The sequence below is a fragment of the Oncorhynchus tshawytscha genome, linkage group LG29 (genome assembly GCF_018296145.1).
Source record: "Oncorhynchus tshawytscha isolate Ot180627B linkage group LG29, Otsh_v2.0, whole genome shotgun sequence".
Classification (NCBI taxonomy): Eukaryota; Metazoa; Chordata; class Actinopteri; order Salmoniformes; family Salmonidae; genus Oncorhynchus; species Oncorhynchus tshawytscha.
The window spans coordinates 19817271-19832787 of NC_056457.1; the positions used below are offsets into that span (position 1 = coordinate 19817271).

Below are 15517 nucleotides of genomic sequence, written 5' to 3' on the forward strand. Positions count from 1 at the left end.
AGTTCGACAGATACAACGACACAGAGTTACACATGGAGTAAAACAAACATACAGTCAATAATACAGTATAAACAAGTCTATATACAATGTGAGCAAATGAGGTGAGAAGGGAGGTAAAGGCAAAAAAGGCCATGGTGGCAAAGTAAATACAATATAGCAAGTAAAACACTGGAATGGTAGTTTTGCAATGGAAGAATGTGCAAAGTAGAAATAAAAATAATGGGGTGCAAAGGAGCAAAATAAATAAATAAATAAAAATTAAATACAGTTGGGAAAGAGGTAGTTGTTTGGGCTAAATTATAGGTGGGCTATGTACAGGTGCAGTAATCTGTGAGCTGCTCTGACAGTTGGTGTTTAAAGCTAGTGAGGGAGATAAGTGTTTCCAGTTTCAGAGATTTTTGTAGTTCGTTCCAGTCATTGGCAGCAGAGAACTGGAAGGAGAGGTGGCCAAAGAAAGAATTGGTTTTGGGGGTGACTAGAGAGATATACCTGCTGGAGCGTGTGCTACAGGTGGGAGATGCTATGGTGACCAGCGAGCTGAGATAAGGGGGGACTTTACCTAGCAGGGTCTTGTAGATGACATGGAGCCAGTGGGTTTGGCGACGAGTATGAAGCGAGGGCCAGCCAACGAGAGCGTACAGGTCGCAATTGTGGGTAGTATATGGGGCTTTGGTGACAAAACGGATTGCACTGTGATAGACTGCATCCAATTTGTTGAGTAGGGTATTGGAGGCTATTTTGTAAATGACATCGCCAAAGTCGAGGATTGGTAGGATGGTCAGTTTTACAAGGGTATGTTTGGCAGCATGAGTGAAGGATGCTTTGTTGCGAAATAGGAAGCCAATTCTAGATTTAACTTGTTGGTGTTGGTCCCATGTTTCATGAGCTGAAATAAAGATGCCACAAAAATATGCACAAAGAGATAATTTCTCTCAAATTTTGGAATATGAAATTCATTGAGAGAAATGGCTGATGCCGGTGACTTGGTGGCTGTGGGAACCTGTGCTCTGTCTGGAGCTTGGTCGTGATCATCGCCAGATGTACTGGTATCTGTGTAGGGACAGAGAGGGGTCATCTGAGCTTTGGAGGTCGATAGTATAACATGAGGTTGGGAACAGATTTGGTTGTGTTCTGGGTGTGTCTGTCATCAGAAGATATATCACACTTCTCTGTGTCAAGTAAAAGCAACATGGAAGATATGAGCCACCTCGGGAGGAGGAACCTTCAGCTGAACTGTTTTACAATGGTATTTTGGTGAGCACTGAGGACCTGTACCCATGAAATTAATAAACAGCTGTTGATACCAACTATGAGCCCAGTTGTAAAGACTCTTAAAACTTCTTACGGCTATGGGTTCCGCTAGCGGAATTCGCCTTTCATACATTCACAAGTGCAATACACCAAATTAAAGCTTATCTTCTTGTTAATGTTCCCATCGTGTCCGATTTTCAAAAAGGCTTTACGGCGAAAGCAAACCATATAATTATGTTAGGTCAGAGCCTAGTCACAAAAACATACACAGCCATTATCCAGCCAAAGAGAGGAGTCACAAAAACAGAAATAGAGAAAATGAATCACTAACCTTTGATCTTCATCAGATGGCACTCATAGGACTTCATCTTACACAATACATGTATGTTTTGTTTTGTCAGAATGCACTCCCATGAATCCCAGTTCCACAGTAAATGTTTGATTTTGTTCGATAAAGTCCATTTATGTCCAAATACCTCTTGTTAGCGCGTTTGGTAAACAAATCCAAACTCACGAGGCGCGGGCAAGTCCAGGCGAAAGTTCAGATGAAAAGTTAAAAAATTATATTACAGTTCATAGAAACATGTCAAACGATGTATTGAATCAATCTTTAGGACTATTTAACATAAATCTTCAATAATGTTCCAACCGGAGAATTGCTTTTGTCTTTAGAATTGCAATGGAACGCAGGTCGCTCTCACGTGCGCGCACGTGATCAGCTCATGCTACTATGGCAGACCTCTGGTTGATTCAGCTCTCATTCGTACCCACTTCACAGTAGAAGCCTCAAACAACGTTCTAAAGACTGTTGACATCTAGAGGAAGCCTTATGAAGTGCAATATGACCCCTTAGACACTGTATATTCGATAGGCTATGAGTTGGAAAAACTACAAACCTCAGATTTCCCACTTCCTGGTTGGATTTCTCTCAGGTCTTCGCCTGCCATATGAGTTCTGTTATACTCCGACATCGATCAAACAGTTTTAGAAACTTCAGAGTTTTCTATCCAATACTAATAATAATATGCATATATAGCTTCTGGGCCTGAGTAGCAGGAAGTTTACTCTGGGCACGCTTTTCATCCAAATGTGAAAATGCTGCCCCCTATCCCAAACAGGTTATTAAACAGAGTGGGGGAACCACCAATTCTAAAAAGGATTACCGCACCAGACTAAAGTTCCTATCAACCTTAAACACAATCCCGGAGACTGTTTGGGCTCCTTGACACAATGCCATTATTATTATGAGTGATCAAATGACCCCCCTCGGTGCCGCAGGCCAGAGGCGATCAACAATGGAGTTGCCTGGGAAATGAGAGGGCAGGGTGGGTGCTCTATGTTTTAATCTGAATTAAGTGGGAAAAGGCACACTTTAATGCACAAGACTGGACATGTCACTGGAGGGGAGCCTCTGTCTTATTAATACTACAGGGACAGAGAGGTTAAATCATTGGATTGTAGTTTTCTGTCTAATTATATAGAGGAAGTGAGTCCGTGCATGTGCCAACCTACAGTACTGATGACACTGTCGCTAGGGACTGACTCACCTTGGATGACTGATTATTCCTCCTGTACTACAAGTTGGAGCTACAACTGCAGTACAACCTGTGGACAGCAGTACATCTGCTTGTTAGCACTAACTCTGGTTGCATGTATAGAGCTCTTGAACATCTCTCTTGTTCACCACCTGAGTAGATGGCTCTTGTTGAAAATAATTTTACCTTCTAGGTTGAAGGCCTCGGATCCTTCAGAGTATTGCAAACAGTATGGAGAGGTTTCATGTTTAAAACCACAGCTCTGTTTACAGTGAACTAAATACACCTAAATGAGGGTTTGTCCCAACGTAGTACACCAATCATCGAGAAAACACGACTGGCCTTGAATAACGTCAGAGATCCATTCAATGCAAACTCTTCTCGTTTCGCCAACCCTTTCACTGTCTAAGCTACTGCCTTGTAATTAAAATGAGAAAATTGGAGAGCTTTTTCAATAACGGCCCTCAACCCAAAAAGCGGTGTGTGTCAAGGGCGCCCATCGGTCCCTACTGGATTTGTCCCCTGTGTACCCTAGACTACCTCCAGACTGTATCGATTCCTCCCACTCCTCCTCCCGCTCTGCACTCTAGGCCCGGAAGGCCAACGCCTGAGCACAGATGTACTAATGAGAGGGTTGCCGATGAGACGCTGCAGCCCCATGGGCTGAGCACTTCAACGTTGCCATGGCACAGCGCATTCTCCAGGTTTTAATGGAAGTGGGGATTGAAGGCCAGGGACGAAGTGACCTCTTCCCCGTTCTCTTCTCCACTCAGGGTCCCCCCCCTCCATCCTTCACTATCCCCATCATCTAGGCTTTTAGTGCATGACGGGGGACGTTAGAGACTGAGCCCTCAGTAGGGAAAAGCAGGTTTCTGAAAAAGCTGGAAATGGAGCTGTATACATTAGTGACACTTGAGACTTTTTAGATTTTCCACAGTGCTGTTTGGGCATACTGCACTTAGTAAGGAGAACTTATTTGAGAATTCTAATTCATTGTCGGCGGTCTGTACAATCCACACTATGTATGCCCCTATGTAAATATTTGTTTTTTTATGTCACTCTTATTTTAGAAAAACGCTACAGGCATACATGCAGTACAGTACTTTAGAGCGAAATATAAACTTGTGCCTCGGCTCCAGAATACCAGTCTGTGTAGATAATGAACACCTTGTACAGGAGCCAGAACAACGGCCAAGGGCTTTTTGCAGTAAAACAAACTCCACGCTCCACTTTTTGCCCATTAAAAAAAAAAGTGTTGAAAAGGCTCTTTTTAAATGAGCTGAGAGTGCGCCGGGCCCTTTCAAGGCTCTGTCCACAGAGGACCCAGAGTCAATAGTCAGGATGGGTTGCCAGGATGGGCGAGGTTCTCTTAATGTCACATCAGGGTTATTTATTAACTGTTCTACTGATTGAGGCAGACATCATCTCTTCACGCCTGTTTCCTTTTGTGTTGTGGTCTTATAATAAAGACTGTCTGTAGTTAACAGTTCACACCTTTCTGCTCTTGGATTGAAACTGTATTCACTTATTAGCCATGATTTAGTCTTGTCATAATGCCAAGCCGTCCTTTGTCATCAACTTAAGTGGTAGACTTGGATACGGTTATAAAAAGACAGTATGTGCCGTGTTCGCTGTTTCCTGTTTCTGAATCCAGCAGGTCAAGTTATCTTCTACAAACACCTAGCCTGCTGATTATGCCACGTTGAAAGCAGCACCTATTGTTCTGTACCTACCACCGGCTGTCAAATATGTATTCGTTCATGACATGCCCATTCAGAAACTGTGGGTATCGGATGTCCTCACCTAATGACTTGCCCTGTTTAATTAATATTTTGAACATAAACTGTCATAATTGAACGTGAGTGTAACTCATGCTCATTGAAAACATGTGACACTCTTAAAGGGAAGTTGCAATCTGAAGTTGCAGCATTCATTTTTAGACTTATAAATTAATGATTAAATTAAATGTACCCATTTTGATTCTTGAAGAATATAACTTCCTCATGAGCTTTGTTCAACTGTCGTACCCCATCAGAACCCAAAATATAAGCTTCCTTTATTTTCTTTCACCTTTATTTAACCAGGTAGGCTAGTTGAGAACAAGTTCTCATTTACAACTGCGACCTGGCCAAGATAAAGCACAGCACTTCAACACATACAACAACAGTTACACATGGATAAACAAACATACAGTCAATAATACAGTAGAGAAAAGAAAAGTCTATATACAGTGAGTGCAAATGAGGTAAGATAAGGGAGGTAAGGCAATAAATAGGCCAAGTTGGCGAAGTAATTACAATATAGCAATTTAACATTGGAACGGTAGATGTGCAGAAGATGAATGTGGAAGTAGAGATACTGGGGTGCAAAGGAGCAAGATAAAAATATACAGTATGGGGATGAGGTAGTTGGATGGGCTGTTTACAGATGGGCTATGTACAGGTGCAGTGATCTGTGAGCTGCTCTGACAGCTGGTGCTTAAAGCTAGTGAGGGAGATATGGGTCTCCAGCTTCAGTGATTTTTGCAGTTCGTTTCAGTCATTGGCAGCAGAGAACTGGAAGGAAAGGCGGCCAATGAGGAATTGGCTTTGGGGATGACCAGTGAGATATAGCTGCTGGAGCGCGTGCTACGGGTGGGTGCTGCCATGGTGACCAATGAGCTGAGATAAGGCAGGGCTTTACCGAGCAGAGACTTGTAGATGACCTGGAGCCAGTGTGTTTGGCGACGAGTATGAAGCGAGGGCCAGCCATCGAGACCATACAGGTCACAGTGGTGGGTAGTATATGGGGCTGTGATAGACTGCATCCAATTTGTTGAGTAGCGTATTGGAGGCTATTTTATAAATTTGCCGAAGTCAAGGATCGGTCAAGGATCGGAAGTCAAGGATCGGTAGGGTGGTCAGTTTTACGAGGGTATGTTTGACAGCATGAGTGAAGGATGCATTGTTGCAAATAGGAAGCCGATTCTAGATTTAATTTTGGATTGGAGATGCTTAATGTGAGTCTGGAAGGAGAGTTTACAGTCTAGCCAGACATCTAGGTATTTGTAGTTGTCCACATATTCTAAGTCAGAACTGTCCAGAGTAGTGATGCTGGACAGGCGGGCAGTGATCGGTTGAAGAGCATGCATTTAGTTTTACTTGCATTTAAGAGCAGTTGGAGGCCACGGAAGGAGAGTTGTATGGCTTTGAAGCTCGACTGGAGGTTGGTTAACACGGTGTCCAAAGAAGGGCCAGAAGTATACAGAAAAGAGTCGGCCAGGAAATTGAACCCTGTGTCACCCCCATAGAGGCAGCCAGTCCGGACAACAGGCCCTTCGATTTGACACACTGAACTTTATCAGAGAAGTAGTTGGTGAACCAGGCGAGGCAGTCATTTGAGAAACCAAGGCTGTTGAGTCTGCCAATAAGAATGTGGTGATTGACCGAGTCAAAAGCCTTGGCCAAGTCAATGAATATGGCTGCACAGTAATGTCTCTTATCGATGGCGGTTATGATATCGTTTAGGACCTTGAGCGTGGCTAAGGTGCATCCATGACCAGCTCGGAAACCAGATTGCATAGCGGAGAAGGTACGGTGGGATTTGAAATGGTCGGTAATCTGTTTTGTTAACTTAGCTTTCGAAGACCTTAGAAAGGCAGGGTAGGATAGATATAGGTCTGTAGCAGTTAGGGTCTAGAGTGTCTCCCCCCTTTGAAGAGGGGGATGACTGCGGCAGCTTACCAATTTTTGGGAATCTCAGACGATACGAAAGAGGTTGAACAGGCTAGTAATAGGGGTTGCAACAATTTCGGCAGATCATTTTATAAAGAGAGGGTCCAGATTGTCTAGCCTGGTTGATTTGTAGGGGTCCAGATTTTGCTGCTCTTTCAGAACATCAGCTATCTGGATTTGGGTGAAGGAGAAAAGGGGAGGCTTGGGCAAGTTGCTGTGGGTAGGGGTAGCCAGGTGGAAAGCATGGCCAGCCGTAGAAAACTCTCAATTATAGCTGGGAGGAGGTGCTCTTATTTTCCATGGACTTTAGTGTCCCAGAACCTTTTTGAGTTTGTGCTACAGGATGCAAATTTCTGCTTAAAAAAGCTAACCTTAGCTTTCCTAAATGCCTGTGTATGTTGGTTCCTAACTTCCCTGAAAAGTTGCATAACACGGGGGCTATTCGATGCTAATGCAGAACGCCACAGGATGTTTTTGTGCTGGTCAAGGGCAGTCAGGTCTGGAGAGAAACAAGGGCTATATATGTTCCTGGTTCTAAATTTTTTTGAAAGGGGCATGCTTATTTAAGATGGTGAGGAAGGCACTTTAAAAAAAATGACCAGGCATCATCTACTGACGGGATGAGGTCAATATCCTTCCAGGATACCCGGGCCAGGTCGATTAGAAAGGCCTGCTCGCTGAAGTGTTTTTTTAGGGAGCGTTTTGACAGTGATTGGGGGTGGTCATTTGACCGCAGACCCATTATGGATGCAGGCAATGAGGCAGTGATCGCTGAGACCTTGGTTGAAAACAGCAGAGATATATTTGGAGGGCAAGTTGGTTACGATGATATCTATGAGGGTGCCCATGTTTACAGATTTGGGGTTGTACATGGTGGGTTCATTGATAATTTGTGTGAGATTGAGGGCATCAAGCTTATATTGTAGGATGGCTGGTGTGTTAAGCATCTCCCAGTTTAGGTCACCTAGCAGCACGAGCTCTGAAGATAGATGGGGAGAAATCAGTTCACTTATGGTGTCCAGGGCACAGCTGGGGGCAGAGGGTGAGCGCGGCAACGGTGAGAGACTTGTTTCTGGAAAGGTGGATTTTTAAAAGTAGAAGCTCGAATTGTTTGGGTACAGACCTGGATAGTTTGGGTACAGACCTGTTTGGGTACAGACCTGCAGAGATACAATGGGGCAAAAAAGTATTTAGTCAGCCACCAATTGTGCAAGTTCTCCCACTTAAAAAGATGAGAGAGGCCTGTAATTTTCATCATAGGTACACTTCAACTATGACAGACAAAATGAGAAGAAAAAATAGCAGGAAAATCACATTGTAGGATTTTTTATGAATTTATTTGCAAATTATGGTGGAAAATAATTATTTGGTCAATAACAAAAGTTTATCTCAATACTTTGTCATTGCCAACAAAGGGTATATAACAGAGGTCAAACGTTTTCTGTAAGTCTTCACAAGCTTTTCACACACTGTTGCTGGTATTTTGGCCCATTCCTCCATGCAGATCTCCTCTTTTGAGAAAATCACGTCGGTGGTCCAGTCGTGATGGGTCGGCGGGGGTCCAGGCCAGTTGGCAAAATAGGTATTGTAGCCCAAGGAGTGGCTGATGGACCTCTTTGGCTAGCCGGGAGATGTGCCTAGCAGATGGGCCTAGCAAGGCTAGCTCCAGGCTAATTGGTTCTTGCTTCGGGACAGAGACATTAGCCAGGAGTGGCCATTCGAATAGCGAGTTTGTAAACTAGGGTAAATGTAAACAAAACACTATCGCCTCAAAACATGGTTAAAACTATAATTTTGATATCATGGATAGTCGGTCCTTGAATTTTGAGTGGTTACATTTCTCCAGCCCCATCCTTAAGCTTTTTACCGAAACAAGGGCATGGGAGAAAGCGTTGTTGTTTCAACTGCTGATTCCCGCTTTAAATAAATGTGAATTCTAGTCAAGTTTATTCATGCCATTTGTAGATATTCTTTGTAGTAATTTCAGTAGAGGTCACGCTGTGGCCATCTCATGACTAACCATGCTCTTCTCTCGCTACACCCCCCCAGACTCTGCCTTCATGATGGTCAACACCAGCGGACGTTTCTCGGGCCAGAAGGCCCAGTTGCTCATGCCCCAGCTCAAGGAGAACGACACCCACTGCCTCATCTTCCAGTACTACATAGCGGGACAGCGCGAGGGTGCCAACCCGGGCCAGCTTAACGTCTATGTCAAGGAGAACAACAGTCCGCTGGGCATCCCTGTGTGGAACGCCTCAGGGCCCGCCTACCCCACCTGGCGCCAGGTGGAACTGGCTGTCAGCACCTTCTGGCCCAACTTCTACCAGGTGAGATGGGATAAAGAAGATGGTGATGTGCTGTGTCTATAAAAGTGGCACATAGAACAAGGGGTAGGGTTGTCAGTGAGGGTCCTACTGTTCATCAAATGTAAGGTTTTGTCAAAGTCCTGTTGTACTGTGGGCAGTTAGGAAACGGTAGACATTGTGTTATTATCCTCTGTGGGTTGTACGTCGACCGATGAAGTGGTAATATTGGTGGAGATAAGAACCCATCAGATCGGGACATTTTCCCAGCCCCAGAGCCATATTTTAACACTGCCCATTAGCAGGGAATAATATTGAACTCTGACAGAGTCCATGTTTTCTCAGTGTGGGTCCATGGCAGTACAGTAAACACATTCTCCAAGGTCTCTGGAGGTCAAACCACTTTCTATCATCACCTCCCCAATATTTCTCCTTTCTGAAAATTAAACTCATTTTGTGTGTAGCATCGTGCCGTTAGGCAGCAGCGCTGTGAATTTCCAGCCGAGGCAATTACCCCTCACGCCAAATGTTTGGTTTACTCCCACATGAGGTCAAACACACACACACACTCGCTCACAGGGTCAGTGTGTACTGAGTGACCCAGCATGTAAGCCCGTCAGTATGTCATCTGCTCCACGGATGACCCTCAGATTGAAGGCTGATGGTGTGTGTGTGTGGAAGGTTGGTGGGTCACGCCATCGAGCCCTGCTCCTCCCACTAACATACAGTGTTGGCTGTTAGACATGTTTTTTTCACACACGTGCCTGTGAGATTTTCCCTAGCGAGACCGACAGTAAAGAGTGATAAATACATCTCCACGTTTCCCAAGAGAAATCACCGCCATCTGTTGTTTGACAGAGGCACCGTGCAGAAGGAGCATCTCTCTGTGACTTCCTATTACTCTTTCAGATTAACAATGGAAAGGCGGCATCTTCAAAGCTCTATACCCAATTAGCAATGTAGCAAGTAATTATGGTGTTTCTGTAATTGCACAGTATCTTTAAGTGTTTGTCAAAATGAAAACCACCTGGTATTCAGAAATTACTTTGTCTCTTATTTTGTAATTACAGCGTATGGTTTTCGCTCCCCTCAGTTTACAATGCAAGTCTATCAGCACAGGTCTAATTACATTGCAATGGTTGGGCCGCATTTTGAGAAACTTTTAATTAATCACGCCGTGCATTTCAAATATGGTTATTGTCTTCCCCAGCCCGGCACACTCTGATCTTGATCCTGCCATTTTGCGTTGTTCATCTCCACCTGCTCTGTTATTCCAATTCCATTTTTAGACACAATCACAATTACCAGGTGATCTGTAAAGGAACATTGGGGTGACATCGCATCAGTATTTAATGAACAGTGTGAGAGAGAGGAAGGGTCATTTCTTCCCCGTCTGCTATTATGTATGCATGAGAGGTCAGCCTTTTGTTCTTAGGAAGTTTCAACAACTTACTGACAAGACTTTTTGTAAAAGATGTGGTGAACCTGAAGTTGCACTAAGGACGCCATGAAGTAAAGCAATACACACACACACACACACACACACGTCGTAGGAGCACTACTCACATTCGCTTATGCATTAAAAGCAAACCTACTTCTCTAGCCCCCACAAGCCACATGAACGTTATCATGGCTAATTGAGCTCATTCACCAGGTGCAGCTAAAGAAGATAAACCTAAAAACACATGGAGGGGGGGGGTTGGGGGGTCCGCCGGGGTAGAGCAGGTTGCTTAGCATCACCACGGCGACAAACATTAACAACCTTGGTTTTAATCACCCCAGGCGGCACGTCGTGACATTATGCACGCTGGCGTTCGCGTTTTTATTTCCTTTTTGCAAATTAGGCCCTCGTTAAAGGTGTAATTAGCGGCCAAGGCTTCTGCCGTCGCTCAAAAGCAAGAGAGAGGGGAGGAAAGGGACACAAATCTATTAAAACCCATCTGAATGGTTTTATTTAAGGCATCTCGTTTGGCCTCAGCTCAACAATGTTATTTCATGGCTAATGACTCATTTTCTATTTGTTCACTGGGCATTGGGACTGGTGCGGTTGGCATTCCCTTGTAACAAACAAAGGCCATATTCAAATAGGTTCCATTGTAGTAGGTATGGTCCCACAACAATACATCCTTCAGCAGCTGATTTGGTAGGCATGATGAGGGGAGCCACGAGAATAGACAGTAGATCCATTAATAATTGGGTTGGCAGGTAGCCTAGTGGTTAGAGCGTTGGACTAGTAACCGAAAGGTTGCATGATCAAATCTCTAAGCTGACAAGGTAAAAATCTGTCGTTCTGCCCCTGAACAAGGCAGTTAACCCACTGTTCCTAGGCCGTCATTGTAAATAATAATTTGTTCTCAACTGACTTGCCTAATTACATAAAGTTTAAATAAATACAAATAATTCTGGGCTCCATATGTCAGCTTGGTATGAGGTACACATACGCACATCTATAAGGCCTATGGCTGTGTCCCAAATGGCACCCTATTCCCTATATAGTGCACTACTTTTGAACAAGGTCCTATATAGGGAAAAGGGTGCCATTTGGGATGAAGCCTTCCATTCATAGGATCTGCTGTATTGAAGGAGTTTGTACAGAATCGTGGCTAGAATTGTAGCAGTGTTTTCTTGTAGGAAGTAATGCGTAGCGCAGTGTTGCTATCTCCTCAAAGTTGATTTGTGTCCTTGGGTATTGTAGTCTCCCTAGACATGTGGATATTGTAGTCTCCCCGAACATTTTTTTGGTTTGCTATTTTTGCGTCTACAAACCTGATATCTGGGCCCCACATAGTTCTATTATCTTAAGTGTTTGTTTTTGTTGGTCAGAAACTTTGAACGCTGCACATTTCGTCCTTGATCGTATCTGTCCTCTTGCCCTCGACCGCCAACGGACCATTTCTGTCATCAGTTACCGAGTCAAGTGAGATATTCAGGGTTCACTCACAACCATTACAGAGGGCGTGTGTTTCATACCAGAACGTTGTTCCCTTCCCTTCATCCCTTGCTCCCATCACTGATCAGAATTTTTGGTACTGGATAGTTTAAAACAATATGGTGGCTCAGCATTGTTTACAGCTGCCCAGTTGTCCCAAATCCATGAAGGTGAGTGAACAAGGACAAAGGGACTAGTGCATAGGGAACAACTTTATGGAATGAAATAACTGGGAACTGGGAATGAGGGAGGATCTCCAGAAAGCGGGGTCCCATTGGCCCGTTTTCTGGCCTATAGAAAAGCTCTGATGTAAACCAAGTGGGTTGGGCGTGTTGCCAAAACCTCTGCATGAACAGGAAGGCAGCCCCTGCGTCTTTAACCAGTTGTTTCCTGAGCGATAAGGGCTATGGAATGTGGTCTCCGTGGGGCCACTCCTCTGAAGTGGACCGCGAGGTCAGAAGTGTGAGAACATGATTCGGGCTGCTCTATTCGTCACTGTGGTAAATGCAACAGAGCGTCCCTCGCAGGTGCAGCCGTTTAAAAAAAGAACACATGATACAGACACCCTGTCATAGAAACCATGACTCCAGAGTCCAGACACTCTCTACCATTCCCCTCCCTCCTCCCCTTGGGAAATGGAGGATGAGACTCTGTACAAGAAAACATCATTGTTTTAAACATTGAAATGATTAGGTCGATCTTTACGAGGTGTGTACCCTAAAACAGTTTTCTCGGCTGAATTCCACTCACGGACTGTAACAGCACTGATGAAGAGGGGGAAGTGGGCTGGGAATCCAACCCATATCACATGCCTCTTAGCTAAAGCATGCTCTCTGAAAGCCATGATGATTCAGGGATATAAATTAACCCAGTCATCATAGACCCAGGCCCCATTGTTTGAAATGGAAAGGGTCCATGTAACCCAATCCTTTTCCCCCGTCCGCCTCCCTGCCTCATGCCCCATGTTTGAAGCCTGAACGCGTGGGCCTGGGCCCCTTAAACTGTAGCAGCTGCCAGCTTCTCCCTCCTCTAACTAGACGTACAAGGAATGGGAGCACAGGAGCGTTGTCTATGCCTGCGTTCCCATTCTCTACTCTTCTCCTGAAGTGCGCTTGCACATTCCCTGACATGGATTTATTAGCAATGGTGAAAACTCCCTCCAACCGATGCTTACGCCATTTTGCTGGTTTTAAATCAGTGAGTGTTCAAGACAAGTGCACATACAATTTCAAAATTGGGTAGTTTTCCTCTTGTCATGTTAGTTATTGCATACCTTAGAGCTATTTATAACATTTTAGCTAGGTTTATAAGACCATAGATTTTGTTGTAATGTTTGAGTCACTAAAATATCACATGATTACACATTCAACATGTGTACATGTGTAGAATTGCAAGAAAATGTGCTTTAAAACTGCAACATTTTCTCTGCATCCCATGACAATGTGTAGAATTGGAGGAAATACGCTTTAAACCTGTTAAATGTACTCTCCACCAACAAGAGTGGTGTGAACAGTTTGTCATGAGCAGTGCTTGTTCCCATAGAAATAGAGGAGGGGCGCAGACACAGAGCATTGGGACACATTCTGTTTATGTTTGTGCCAACTGCCAACCTCTTTACCCACCTCTCTTTATCTCCTTTCCTCCCCTCTGCAGATTGTCTTTGAGGCGGTGAGCACAGGACAAAGAGGTCTACTAGCCATCAAGGATGTCACACTGCAAGGCCATCAGTGCAGTAAGTCTCCCCGCTCCCCCCACACACACACAGTGAATGTGCTATGTAGCACCCATCCCTTGCGTGTCTCATAAGTCACCCACTACCACTGGGTTGTCACTCTTCAGCCCCCCCCCCCATCTCCCTCTTCTCACATGTCATTGCTGTCACCTACCGACCCATGTCTGTGCTACATAGCGAACTCAATATACAGTATATTCCTGGGCAACATATTTACAGTCCTGTGACACGAACGAAGCTAGAATATACTACACAAGCCTTCATATTAAATATGTCCTTTGAATCAAAGGCAAAAGGACTAGATGGCGGCGAGCGTCTTGTGTCCTTGCCCTCCTCTCCAGGAAAGACTCCGGTTCCACAATCCTCCCCCAGATTTGTGAAATTCCATGGAAGCTAGGCTAATTGCCTCGGATAGAACGGACAAATCTGCTTCGCCATGTAGCCAGGCATGGAGGAACACCACTCCACAAAGAATGTGTGATGATTGCAAGTGCGTAGTACAGGACACACATTATGTTGACTAAAGGTATAAACACGCATGAACCACTCACATTTTTCTTCGTCACATTTCACTTCTGTTTAGTCGTTTTACTAACAACGTCACTAGCCTAGACTCGTGTGTGACTTTCCAACGGCTCTCGACAGATTAAGTGTCAACAAAGAGGGGGACTTGGGCTCTTCAACGTTTGGCCTCGGTCCACATATCTTTTCCAGGTGAAGCAAGGCAATACCATTAGCCCTCAACTCCAAAGACTGGGGGAGTGCTGAGCTGGGAGATATCAGGGCCACCGCGTTACTTCACAAGAGTTGTTTTAATTGCCTACCGCAGAGTTACACAGTGCGCACTCTAGTGTACCTCGTCTCAGATATCAGAATCAAGGTCGTCGCCCACCACAGCCCGCGTGCCTCGAACACAGAGACAAGGGGGAACTAATTAAAAACGAATTTCCATCATTTCATTAGCATGGACTTTCATCCGTGCGTTAGTGAGGTAGTGATCCCACCTACCATTATGTATTTAGATTGACCCAGATTCCCCAGCCAAGTCAGATTTGTTGTTAGTTCAACCGGCAAACTATTAAGGAGTAAGGAGACAACCCACCCTATGCACACACCATATCAACAAGTTTAAATAGAAGTGTGTTTTTGATAGTGGTCAAAATGCAGGGAGCTCTGAACACTGAACAGGGGCCAGAAAAAATAGTTTATGGCTCTGTTTTGATTTGCAACCTGACCCCTAAACCCTTTTCCTCCCCTCCTCCCCTTTTTGCTTTATCACTGTTATTGCTGCGTTGGTGAAAACTTTCTTCCAATATCCTTGAACTCTAGAGAGTCGAAAGGTTTATACTTTCCCCGGCTAAAATATTTTCACCACAGCTTGCCTCCTGACCTTTCACCTCTGTAATATCCTAATTGAAAACGCTGTCCCCGACACTCCTCCTGGGAAGAAGGTAAAAAGAAAAAGTGTAAGGATCCATTTTGTGATTGAATCTCGGCAGATTTCTCCCCCGAGTGGCTCAAGAGATCAGACCAAGGTTAGGCCAACGCCAATGGAGAATAAATGTGATTTGTTTTTGGTAGGATTGAAAGATAATTGGCCGTATTAGTATGAGTTGAGGCAGATTCCGTATACGTGCTCAGTTTACTGGAAAAATTGAGAAATGAGAAAAACAACCACCACAATTTCCCATTAATCTCAATAAGAATGAAACCGTTAGACTCAAAGGAAATTCAACTGAAAGTGGATGAGACTACAATACATGCAAGTACTGTATTTAGCATGCTTAATATGGTTTTGGTTATTGTATACATCTCTCTCTCTCTCTTCCTCTCTTTTAGTGAGCACCCCCCACTTTCTCCATATCAAAGGTGTGGAGGTCAACGCCAGGCAGACTGCCACGTTCCAGTGCACCGTTAACGGGCGACCGCAAGACAGCCATAACCTCTGGTTACAGGTGAGTCCATTTTGACCTTAACACTCGGAACGCTGGAATTCCATAACTACTAGAATGGCCATGACGGCCATTCTGACAGTTGATATTTCAATTGTGTAC

The 15517-nt window shown here is 44.5% G+C and overlaps 1 protein-coding gene across 16 annotated transcripts in view; it reads left to right on the forward strand.

Annotated features, from left to right (window-relative positions):
- LOC112227775 (receptor-type tyrosine-protein phosphatase mu-like) overlaps positions 1-15517 on the forward strand; it is a 316891-nt gene that overhangs the window by 82309 nt on the left and 219065 nt on the right. For all 16 annotated transcript variants that reach the window (XM_042308521.1, XM_042308523.1, XM_042308526.1 and 13 more), the window contains exons 3-5: positions 8549-8826; positions 13385-13463; positions 15303-15418. In XM_042308521.1, coding sequence (XP_042164455.1) covers positions 8549-8826; positions 13385-13463; positions 15303-15418 — 473 coding nt within the window. The remainder of the gene's footprint in view (positions 1-8548; positions 8827-13384; positions 13464-15302; positions 15419-15517) is intronic.